The sequence below is a fragment of the Choloepus didactylus genome, chromosome 11 (genome assembly GCF_015220235.1).
Source record: "Choloepus didactylus isolate mChoDid1 chromosome 11, mChoDid1.pri, whole genome shotgun sequence".
Classification (NCBI taxonomy): domain Eukaryota; kingdom Metazoa; phylum Chordata; class Mammalia; order Pilosa; family Megalonychidae; genus Choloepus; species Choloepus didactylus.
In genome coordinates this window covers 62,780,257-62,793,136 of record NC_051317.1, presented here as the reverse complement: position 1 = coordinate 62,793,136, position 12,880 = coordinate 62,780,257, and the positions used below count along the sequence as shown (strand labels likewise).

The window sequence follows — 12,880 nt, the reverse complement described above, 5'->3', positions numbered from 1 at the left end:
CTAGCAATGAGATTCTGGAAAGCCTTTGAAGAGGTGGGTACTACCCTTTCAAAGGGTTCAGCAGAACCGGTGAATCTTTCAGTGAATGGTTTAATCTCCCTTTAACTGGTCTCAACTTATAATAAACCTGGTATTAGAAAAGCATGAAATACTATCTTATATCTGAAAATATTTTAAAATTGCCCTATATAATCTTACCTTGTAAACCAAAGTTCTCATTGGGCACTGTGAAAACCAAACTCATCAATAACATATAAAACTGGATAATGCAATAAAACCTGTTGATACATTATTTACTGTTTGACAAGAGTCAACACAGATGTGATAGTAAATGCTCACTGCAAGTGTTTATGTATGTCATTTCCTAAAAGGTCAAAATTTATATTTGTAAATATAATTTACATTTGTAAATACCTTAAATTTTTTTGTGTCAGTTTTGGCATTCAGGAATTAATAAAGTGAATTTTTAAAAAGCCATGCAGTACTGTACCTGGCCATTTCATTCAAGTATCTTTCACCAAGCCACTTTTCCATGAGTTTATACACATCTACTACCTTTGTTACTCTATCTTCAAGGAAAGTCAATGCTTTTGTCTTTATCAGTTCAAGCCGAAACTGCGTGGCTATCTCTATTTAAAAAGAGAAATAAGGGTTTTTAAGATGTATTATAGGTACATGCATTTTCTGATGAACTGAATTCAATTTTAAATCAATCATGTTTCAATTTGTGAAGCTTTAGATGCATATTTCATATGCCAATATAGATAAGGTAGAACCTTATCCTTATCATTCAGAAACAAAATGTAATGTATGGTAGAGTCATTTAAGGGATAATCTAATAAGATAATCTAATAAGATAATCATTTAATGATAATCTAATAAGAACAGACAAGATATTGAGGTTGATCTTAATGATATGGGAATGCTCAGGTGTTACTATGGTTCGTTAATTTTCTTTTGGTATGGTAGGAGTATATTGGAAGGAATGAAATTATTTCAGGATATTTGTTTTTCCCATTGCTTTCCTTTATTTTGTTTGGAAATGTTTTTTTTATTTGATAAATAAAGTAATTTTAAAATAAAAAGAGATTTTTTAAACCAAAACTATAATTGGGCAGTGTAATGTGTTGCAATTACAGCAACATACTCTTGAAAAACTTGGAATGGGAAAACAAAACAAAACAAAACAAAACTCCTTGATGGTTTTTGCATTTCAAAAAGGTGGAGGGGGGAACAAAGTCTCTATTTTAACACCTTGGGACAGAAAGGCTATTGTATTTGCAGCCCTGGTAGAACTGTGTAAAACCTGTATGTTCCAGGACTGAATGCTGTTTCTGGCACATAGGGAGGACCATGGATTTTACCTCCGAAATATCTTTCCAATCTCTCTTCACTTTTTCCATTGCCACTGGCCCAGATTGGGCACCAATTCTCTCTTAAAATACTGCAACAGCGCCTTTTTTAAACTTTCTATCCTTACCTCAAATCCAATCTCCACATTCTAGAGTAATCTGTCTTATCTGCAGATGTGATCATAATTGCTCTTCTGCTCTAAATTCTTCCCTAATTTCCAGTTGCCACAAGACAAACTAAATTGTTTGGCAGGGCCCACATGACCCTCCATGACCTGGCCCCTATCTCCTCAGACTCCTTTGCCCAGCAGATGCCTCACGTCCCTGAGCTTCTTGCAGGTCACCGAATATGCTCCTTTTGCCTCTCTCTGCCTTGGTACATGCTTCCCCTCTGCCATCCCCACTCCAATTTGTCCCCTGGGCCAACTTCTCCATGTTCTTCCAGATCACCTCATGCATAAGATCCTCTGGGAAGTCTTTCTTGACTACCCCGACATTCCCTTTGTCTCACATTGCCTGTCTCCAATCCTGCAAGAGATTATAAGTGATTGTTTGCATTTCTCTTCCTCTAGATTGGGTTTTGTTTGTTTATTTGTTCTATGTTCTGGTGTATATGTTTGTGTCTCCAGCAATTACCACAGGGCCTGGCACACAGTGGAAACTCAATAAATACTTATTGTACGAAGGAATGAATTTGGTCACACTAAGGCTCATGTGACGGATGAATTGAAACATGAAATCAGATGTGAAGACAGGCAATAGGGGAAAAGCCTGTGTCCCTGATTTTCCTAAATCCAAGTTCTCCCTGTATTCTACTGATTTCAGATTTTACCCTTGACACCATGGAAACAGGCTGTGGTAGGTTGGGGAGAGGAGATGGAGAGAAGCAAGTGATGGGAAGTATCCATAATAGTTAACAGTCATTGAGTAGCTATGCTGCATTCCTATGGTTTTATCCTCTAGTCTACTGACCATGGTTTCTTTCCAATGAGAATATTTTCATTCGGTTTCCTGATCTTTTCAAATCCCATTCTCAATTGCATTATAATACAATTGGAGGAGCCATAAGCAGAATAAGTCTTACAGAGTCATTGCTATCCACAGAAGAGGCACTTGAACACTGTAGATCCACCACTGTCTCTCCTATGGTCTCTGCTCCCAAGAACCCATTTCAGAGCCTTTTACCTTTTAGTCTGGATTTACTTTCTTAATGGGAGGCCTAAATTATTCTTAGGGTGCTATAAAACCAAGCCTCCTTTCAACTTGTAAAATAACACCAATTCTCTAACATTTTCTTTTTGTTTATATTCTTTGAGATTTTAATTACCGGTGTTTGCTTTCTTAAACCTTACTGGAATTCTCTTGGTTGCTTTTTGGGATCCTGGCAGACAATTAAGACTGTGATAGGGGATGCCAACACATCAGGCTCATGTCAGTCAAGTCTGTGACTGGTACTTATATTGTCAGAAATAAACAACCAACTGAACATTCTAAGTTTCCCTCAGTTTACTTTGTGGTCTCATAGACATGGTCTGAGGCAATTGATGAGCCAGTCATGGGCTGTTTGCTGACTTGTCTATTTTTCCCAGCAAAACATTAACTTAATTCTGTCCAATTGCTACCTTCAAATTGCAGGGCAGCAAGATGTTCTTCCTTTATTTTGAGCCCCAATTCTTTTTTCTTTTCCATTTCAGCCATTTCCTCTGCTGTTACCATTACAGGAGAGAGTTCTGCTAAAGGTGGTGATTTACCTGAAAGGGCAATGAAAATGCAGAGTGAACTGCCAACATACAAGTACATGCATGGTACTTGCACAAAATGAGAACAAAGCCAAGTTTATGGAGCTATAAACCTCCAGTGATTTGGAAACTATAAGCACTGGTCCTCAGAGTGTGAACTGGTCCTTCTCTGAGAACTTTCCATGTGTTATCTGGGCTGGGCGCAGATAAAAATATCCCATTTGGGTAGCATCATTGGAAAATGAGGTGTGCAGCAAGGGCAGAGAGGGTTACAGACTCCAAAGAGGGTCCCCTTTAGAGTTTGGGACTGAAGTTAGCAAAATCCAACAAAATTTGTGTACCATTATCCCGCTGCAGAAGTACCACTCCATAAGGAATGGCTTGTAATTGCAAAGTGTTTCCCACATCTTCATCAAGAAAAGACCAGAGAATAGCCTCAGCAAAGCATGGCCTAAATGCAACTGATGTTCAAGAGTCTGTAATTTACCTAATTATCTTTTAACTGATATTTAACTATAAGTAATTTAATGGTGACATAAGAGAATTAGAAAATAAGAATTTGTCAATATTTGTCTGAGGATTTACCCATGTGGTTTGGCAGTGTAATTCTAGTTATTTTCCTTGAGGGTCTGGAACACAAGGGGTTCCTAATTTGTGAAGAAGATGTAAATATAAACAAAGAAATTGTAATAAAATGTTTTAATTACAATAATAGGCATATGTACAAGTTACAGATGAAAGAGAGATCATTTTCTCTGGATTTCTTTTTCAGAATCTGTAAAATTAAGGAATTGGACTTGATCACTTATTTCATTAAAGTAAACAGAAGTATTACTCTCAAAAACTGTTTATTTTACCTTTAGCATCGCAGATGGGTTCTTCATTGCTGTTCTACTTAACTCCTACTCACCTCTGTCTAAATGACTTCTATGACCCTATCCCCACAGACAGAATGAGGTGACCTTGCTCTTGAGATACTTGTACCTACCCTATCTAAGGACAGTGATTGGTCAAATGTTTATCTATGCAGCTGCTAAACTACAGTTCTATAAGGGCAAGGACCATATCGTTTTCTTCTTAAATCACTACTGTGTCCTCAGCACCCATCGTAGTGTGTTTCACATAGCAGGGGCCTCAGAAACATCATGTGAGCAATCAATTAATGGAGTAACTTTTCCTCTGTTCCTCTCTTGCCTCCAGTTACTTCAAAAAATGTAAAGGTGGAAAAAAATGTAGAGGTGGAAAAAATCTGTTTGTTCCAGATCTGTCCCTAAGATTAATTGGGTGTCTTGCCCAACCTGAGATTTCTTTCCTCTTTATTTTCCATCTTGCCTCTGAGGCAGAGATATAGGCAGGAGAGGAGAGTGAGCTGGAATTAAAAAGTGCCCCTGAAATCTTCATGCATATAATTCACTTTTTAACTTCTCTTGGGTACTGTAGCAAGTGTGAACACCTTCAGACACTCTCTGCAGATGACACAGTGTCATCCTGGAGTCCCTTTAACATGTTCAAAACTATCTTTGAGGTTTGCTTTACACAGGATACATGCAGATATTTGGATAAACAAGTTGGGGGGACTGGCATGCAATATGATTTGCCAAATAACACCACAGCTCACAGAAACCTGGGTCCCTAATTTAAATGTAATGAACAGTATTCTGGTGGCTTTGTGGCTGGTTAAGTGCTTGTTTTTCACCAAGGAGAGGTTTATGTGTTCAGGGTTCAGTAGACTGAAACCATGAATACCTTTTGTATTTTTGTCTGTCATTTTTTTCTTGGGTTCCTTTTTGACTTTTTTATTTACACCTGTCTGAGGAGATTTTTCTTTTGGATCTGCTGGTTGGTTTTCTTCTTCCATGAGCCTCTGATGAATTTCAGCAGCCACCTGGTTGTATAACAGCAGTATTTCAGTTAATGCAATACCCAGAAAACAGGATAGCCATTTAGATTTAGTCATCACCAGATTCCATTGAAACCTCATCCCACTGTAAACAACCATGTCTTATGTACTCAATCTTTAACAGAGTCTACACTCTGATTTTTCCTTCAGTGGAAAGCTGGCTCTGTCTCAAGAAGCAGCTTCTCTGAGGCTTTCTGCTCACTTTTTCAAGCATTCCCTGCAATACATTCTTGTATTTTCTCATTGTCACCTCCAGACCATCACTGTTCCATGTTTATGCAAACAGTATTCTCTTCTTAAATCTCAGACTCTATGAACTTAATACCCTCTGTTCTTCCAAGTTCTTGTTATCTGTTGACCTTCAAGACTGGGCATTCCTCTATATCAGTTTTTCTCCACCTTTTTTTATTATTGACCCCCTACGGAGATTTTTAAACTTTTTTTTTTCCTAATTGTTCCTCCCACAATGACATTTTAAAACCATAGATACCCTGTATAAACTGTTTATGCTATACACACACACACACACACACACACACACACACACAAACACACACACACACCTGATACATAAAAAGAGTGAGATCCACTCCCAACCCCGCACTGGGGATTGAATATTTCCCCCACAAAAGGCATGTTCAGGGCTTAATCCCTGGTCCTGAGGGTGTGAACCCATTGTAAATAAGATGTCTTCAAGATGCTTATTTCAGTTAAGGTGTGGTCCAACTGAATCAGGTTTGGTTTTAATCCAGATTACTGGAGTCCTATAGAAGCAGAGTGAAAGTCAGAGGGAGAGAAAAGGCATGGGAACAGCCAGAAGTTGAAAGTCAACAGAATCCAGAAAAGATTCATATGATAGAAAAGCCAGGAACCAAGGATCACTGTCAGCCAACCCTGGAAGGCCACACTCTTTTGGGAGAAAGCATTGCCTTGCCGATGACTTTATTTTGGACTTCTCTTAGCCTCAAATCTGTGAGCCAGAAATTCCCATTGTTTAAGTCAACCAATTACATGGTATTTGTTTTAACAACTGGGAAACTAAAACACCCCCAAACCAATTTTTGAGCGCATGCAGCACATTCATTGGGACTTTGAATCCTTGACTCCTGGGCTTCCTTTCTACCCTAACACTTGATATGATTCTAGGAAGAGAAAGTGCACATGAAGATGACCTAGACCCACAGGGTAACTGCATGGTGTTGTTTTCTCTACTCTAGTGACTTCTGCCTTCTCTCTGTTTCAGCAAATCCCTCCTTTCACTCTCCTGAGTGTCCCTGAGATTAGTCATATGGTCCCTCATAATGGCTGAGAAATGGGGACGCTCCACCCAGGCCCACAGGGGCAGGGAGGGACAAGCCCTGCGGGGATGCTTGCCCCATCTCCTCTGAGGCTGGCTCTGCCTTTGAATCTGTAGCAAACCTTGTCTTGAGGTGTATGCAGCTGAGGTTCTGCCTGCAGTAGAGAGGGTAGAGCTTATACAATAAGTCCAACTGTCATGGAAAAGTGATGGGTGTTTATCAGTGTAGCCCTAAAAGCTGAGAGCTGAGAAAAGAAGCCCAAAAGGAAGAAATAAAACCTATGCACATACTGGGGAGACAGCAGCAACATATGGCTGAAAACTTTAAAATCTCTGTAAAGCAGCTGATGAAGACAGAGGGGTCCATGGGGACTTAGTTATTAATACACTTACTGTATCCTAGCCTGATGTTATTTTAGAGGAGAATGGGGTAAGGGGATGGGAAGAGAAAGAAGATGATTGATGGAATGAATAGAAAGGTGAATAAGATACCATCTCTATCTCGAAGAAATTTACAGCCTTGAGGGTGAGAAAGACCAGTCAGTTTCTGCTGTCTCCACGTTCCTGCCACACTTCATATCACATGGCTCAAGAACTGTCCCCAGCCATTCTAGGAGTACTAATTAAGTCACACTCTATTCTCCAAATGGGAAGGCTCTCCAGAGTTGAATCAGTCGTACTTTGAGTTCTCCATAACTGTGAGCACCTGTGGCTGCACTTGTAGGGGATGCCCAGGAAATGCTTATTAATTGATGGAATTTCTTTTAAAATAATCATATACCACAGAAGGCACCCATAGCTGTTTCAATCTCAGCAGAACCCTGGAGGGACATAGAAAGGTTACAGAGATTGAGCCAGTTTCTTTTCTTTTTTAGTTTGTCAGTCAGATGCCCCTTTGATAAAAATGGATTTCATGCTATATGCTGTCCTTTCAATTTCTTGGTATTGCTGAAAGCAGACTTTTTAACAATCCCCCCTCAATTACAAGCAATTCACTTTTGAATCTGTTCTTGCAAAGCACGACAGGTTAGCAATTTCCTCTAAAATTGGATTTTCTACTTTGTAAACAACCTTGTGATGATGATGATGATGATAATTATCATCATCTTTACTTTTCTGGGTCAATTCCCTCAAAGACCTCTTGGTCTTTTTCAAAAATTAACATAATTCACAAAACATACAGTAATCTAGCTTGTAAGGCTAGGGAAAGGCTTTGAAATAGTGCCTTGACACTGTGGGTGTTAAATATGACTTGTTTCTTTGAAATCACTCTATACCTGCTATTTAGAAGAAAGTTTTGCTAAAAATTAAAACAGAGTACTAAGTAAATAGCTCCTGGTAAAACTGCTGTGAGAAAAAACGCTCTCATTTGTATTGTGCCGATATCAGGTGGCACTGTTCTCCTGCAACAATTTATTCTCATTTGAAATTCCAAGGTCCCTTAAGGTCATGTGACATTATAGTCTTTAATATCTATTAGAAACTCATAAAATCAAGATGCAATACAATTATTAGCAATATTAAATAATTATTGAAAAATCTCCCTCCTCTCCTGTGATATTTTTTAAATCCATAAGAAAAATGGTTTAATCTGAAATAATTTTCTTAACATAATGATCTGTAATATTTACAGCTTTTGAAGCCCTTTCATGTACATTGTTTCTTTGGATCATTTCAACCAAACAAGAAAGGAAAGACAAGGTAGAATGTGCCCCATGTTACATATAAGGAAATGAAAACTCAGAGAAGTTAAGTAGTTTGTTTCAAATCATATAGCAACATGTAGCATACATGTTTCCATATATGTTTGCATAATGTAGGATTCTTTGTTTCTAATAATATAGTTTTTAAAAATGTCATTTTCCCCAGCTAATTCTAATGAGATTCATAAAGTTTGTAGATTATGTCTTCGTGGCTCAATTAAAATTGAGAATAAGAATATAACTCACATTTTTCTCATTGCTCCTATACTATTAAGACCTCAAAGACGACTGATAACAGAAAGATCAGGTTTCCCACTCTCTGGCACTTGGTAGTTGTGGTCTTTGTGAGGATTATCAGCATCAGCATCAGCAGCATCAGCAGCAGTAGCAGTAGCAGCAGCAGTGATATCTCAAGACTGTACTGAGGGCTTTGGATTATTATGTTAGATGTGGGTGTTATCCTAGGTGCAAGGTATATTTTAAAAGCTATTAAATAAGAGTCCTGCCCTTAGGGGTTGAGAATCTAGTTGGGGATTATAGTGAGTTGAATGGTGCTCACCCCCCACCCCCGCCTCCAGTTGATATATCCATGTTCAAATTCCTGGAAGTTGTAAGTGTGACTTATTTGGGCAAAAAGTCTTTGCAGATTTAATTATGTTAAGGATCTTGATATGAGATCATCCTGGATTATCTGTGTGGGCAATAAATCCAGTACCCAGTGTCCTTATAAGAGAAAGGCAGAGGGAGACTTGAATAGACAGAAAGAGAAGACACAGACACAGAAGAGGACAAGGCCATGTAAAGACAGAAGCAGAGACTGGAGTTGGGCAGCCAGAAGCTCAAGAATGCCTAGAGCCATCAGAAACAGGAAGAGGCCCAGAAGAATTCTTCCCTAGGGACTTTGGAGGGTGATGATCTGCAGACTCCTTGATTTTGGACTTCTGGCCTCAGAATTGTGGGAGAATAAATTTCTGTTGTTTTAAGCCACCAAGTTTCTGGTAGTTTGTTACAGCAGCCTTAGGAAACTATTACTGGAATCTTGCTGAAAACATCTAACAAGATAAACATTAAAAATAATTTCCTAAATACTAAGAGCCAAATGAGTGCGACAGAAAATAACTGCTATAAGAACTGAAGGAGCATATTTTAGGCAAATAGAAGGGAGGTAGGCTTATTTTAGGAGGGAAAATAGCACTAGCCATTGCCTTAAAATTGATATTGCCCATGAAATACATAATAAACAATATGTGGTCTGTTTACAAGAGGGCTAAGCAAGGTGATACTGGGCAGGACATGGAGCGCTGAGCCTCTAGGTCAAGGGTTTGGGACTTTATTGTGGCTACTGGAGGACACTTTCTTCACTGGTCAATGAGGGAAAATCACTTCTGCATCCTTGTAAGCATCATATACTGCTTCTCTGGTTGCTGTTGTTTTTAATAATCTAACAATCTCTTTTAATTGAATCATTTTGCTCATTTTCATTCAACATGATTGCTGACATATTTGGGGTATAAGGCTACCATTTTACTATGTGCTTTCTATTTTTCCTGCTTAGTTTCTATTTCTGTCTTTTCTTCTTTTCTTTTGGATTGAATATTTCAAAATTACTCCATTTTCTCCCCTCTGTTAGTTTGGAAATAATACATTTATTACTATCCACATAGTATTTACCCTATGAATTACATAAAGAATTATTGACTAAATATCAATTAGACTTTGATGAGGCAACATTCATAGTGCAGTTCCTAGGTAGCCATTAAGAGAATAGAATTGAGAATGCATTACATCCACAGTAATGGAAGGGGAGGAAAGAAGAAAAGATACAGAAAGGATGAACATAAATGAATGAAAAATGATATGCCATGTAAGCAATATCTGAAAATGTAATTTAAGAAAAAAATTTAGATAAAGACCACCTTATAATAAGCAAAGTTTCAATTCATCAGAAAGATTTAACATTTTAAAATCTTAATGCACGTAAAATTTTATGGTCTCAAATATGTATGAGGCAGAAATGGACAAAACTATAAAGAGAAGTAAACAAAATACACAATCATACTGGTTGATTTTTTTCACTTCTCTTGATTATTCAAAGAACAAAATAAAAAATATATATAAACACATATATATGCATACGTTTTTTAAAGGACATACAAAATATTTCTAAAATTGACCATAAAGCAAATTTCAAAAAAAGTCAATGGATTTAAATCAGAGAGTACTTTCTCTGATTAAAACGTAATTAAGCTGGACATCAATAACAAAAAGAAAATTCACAATATTTTCAAAATTAAAAACACACATTCAGGACAGAAGAAGGTGGTATTGAGAGGCACGGAAGCTAGTTTGTTCCCCTGGAACAACTAATAAACAACTAGGAACAATGGGTAAATAAGCTGGAATAACTGCAGGGGACAAATGTGACTGTCCACTCATCATACACCAACCTGAACTAGGAGAAATGCCTGAGATCGCAGCATAAAATCTATAAGTAAAAACTGCAGATCCAAGCCGGGAGCCCCCTCCCCCCATGGCCTGAACTGCAAAGCCTCCTGGTGCTAGAGAGCAGCACTCTCCCAGCAAATGAATATAGCTCAGCTGAGCTCCAACTGGGGTTTTAATTAACATGCGTGGGCTGCTCAATACAAGCTACTAATTCCTAACAAGCAGACAGAGGCTTTTGGTGATGACTGACCTTAGAGAGCTGGAGGGTGGCCACAGACTGGCCCTGAAGGGGGCTTTTTGTCCCTTTTCTGGCTCAGTGGAGAAAGCCTTGGCCATTTTCAGTTCCCAGCACTCTGACCCAGACAAAGGTGGAGACACCACAGGCAGAGAGTCTATTCAAATGCTAATGACCTCTCCCTAGGGGGGCTATCTTCCCTAAGAGGAAAGAGGTGGGGCCCAGCTCTACTACCTGCCTTCCATTCAGAACTGGACCCCAGAACTTGGGGAAAAACAGCCACAGGCCACACCTCCTTATACCAGCCTGGAGCTACAGGCTGACAGGCTCCATCTGCTGGGTGGAAAAGCACAGTGTCTTGAGGCCTCACAGCATGTACCAATCTTCTAAGACACCCTCAGGGAAACAGGATACCATTCCCTCCTTCCAAGATCTGAGCCTTTTCTGGTCTGGGAAAACCTGATTGGGGTAACCAAGGAAACCAGATGCCTAGACAACAGAAAACTACAACCTACGCTAAGAAAAACGAAATTATGGCCCAGTCAAAGGTACAAACTTACACAACTGAGATACAGGAATTAAAACAACTAATACTAAATCAATTCAAAAAGTTTAGGGAAGATATGGCAAAAGAGATGAAGTATATAATGAAAACACTGGGGGTACATAGGTAGAAGTCGAAAGTTCGAAAAAACAACTGGCAGAATCTATGGAAATGAAAGGCACAACACAAGAGATGAAAGACACAATGGAAACATACAACAGTAGAGTCTCAAGAGGCAGAAGAAAACACTCAGGAACTGGAGAATAAGGCACCTGAAAGCCTATACACAAAAGAACAGATAGAGAAAAGAATGGAAAAATATGAGCAATGTCTCTGGGAACTTAAGAATAAAATGAAATGCAGGAAAGTACATGTCATTGGTATCCTAGAAGGAGAAGAGGAAGGAAAAGGGGCAGAAGCAAGAATAGAGGAAGTAATCAATGAAAATTTCCCATCTCTTATGAAAGACATAAGATTACAGATTCAAGAAGTGCAGCATACCCCAAACAGAATAGATCTGAATAGGCCTACGCCAAGGCACTTAATATTCAGATTATCAAAAGTCAAAGATAAAGAGAGAATCCTGAAAGCAGCAAGAGAAAAGCGATCCATCACATACAAAGGAAGCTTGATAAGACTATGTGTGGATTTCTTAATTGAAACCATGGAGGCAAGAAGGAAATGGGGTGATATATTTAAGATACTGAAAGAGAAAAACCACCAACCAAGAATCCTATATCTGGCAAAACTGTCCTTCAAATATGAGGGTTAGGGCTTAAAATATTCTCTGACAAACAGACAATGAGAGAGTTTGTGAACAAGATACCTGCTCTACAGGAAACACTAAAGGAACCACTGCAGACAGAAAGGAAAAGACAGGAGTGAGAGGTTTGGAAAACAAATTTGGGAGATAGTAGCACAACAGTGTAAGTACAGTGAACAAAGAGGACTGTGAGCATGGTTGAAAGAGGAAAGTTAGGACCATGTGGGACACCAGAATGAAAGAGGAAAGATAAAGACTGGGATTGTATAACTCAGTGAAACCTAGAGTGCACAACGATTGTAATAAAAAGGTACAAATATGTTTTTACATAAGATAGAACAAATGAATGTCAACATTGCAAGGTGTTAAAAATAGGGTGGGATTGGGGGGAAAATACCATCAATGTAAACTAGAGACTGTAATTAACAGAAACATTGTATTATGCTTCCTTTAATATAACACAGGCAATATACCAAAGCTAAATGCATATGGGAGGGGGAGGGCAGGACATGGGGGAAGGGTATGGGACTCCTGGCATTGTTGATGTTGTCTGACTCTTTCTTCTACTTTAGTTTAATGCTATATTTCCTTTTGTTGCTTTCTAGCTGGCAGGTATTTTTTTTTTCTCTCTTTTTTCTTTTTCTTTTGTCCTTTTACCTTCTTTGACTCTTCCTCCTCCTTTGTGGAAGAAACGGAGATGTCCTTATATAGATAGTGGTGATGGTGCTGAATACATAAACACATGACTATACAGGGAACCAACGATTGTTTACTTAGGATGGAATGTATGGTGTGTGAACAAAATCATCTTAAAAATAATGGGCTGATGAAGAAAACTTGAGGACACTATGCTGAGTGAAACAAGACAGACACATAAGGACAAATATTGCAGGGTCTCACTG

The 12,880-nt window shown here is 38.6% G+C and overlaps 1 protein-coding gene across 10 annotated transcripts in view; it reads right to left on the bottom strand.

Annotated features, from left to right (window-relative positions):
- SPEF2 (sperm flagellar 2) overlaps window positions 1-12,880 on the bottom strand; it is a 246,864-nt gene that overhangs the window by 58,688 nt on the left and 175,296 nt on the right. For all 10 annotated transcript variants that reach the window (XR_005210938.1, XM_037799097.1, XM_037799104.1 and 7 more), the window contains 3 exons: window positions 4,838-4,976; window positions 2,975-3,103; window positions 491-629 (listed from right to left, as the gene is read on the bottom strand). Coding sequence is in view for 9 of the 10 variants with exons in the window: in XM_037799097.1 (XP_037655025.1) it covers window positions 491-629; window positions 2,975-3,103; window positions 4,838-4,976 (407 nt within the window). In the remaining variant the exon portion in view is untranslated. The remainder of the gene's footprint in view (window positions 1-490; window positions 630-2,974; window positions 3,104-4,837; window positions 4,977-12,880) is intronic.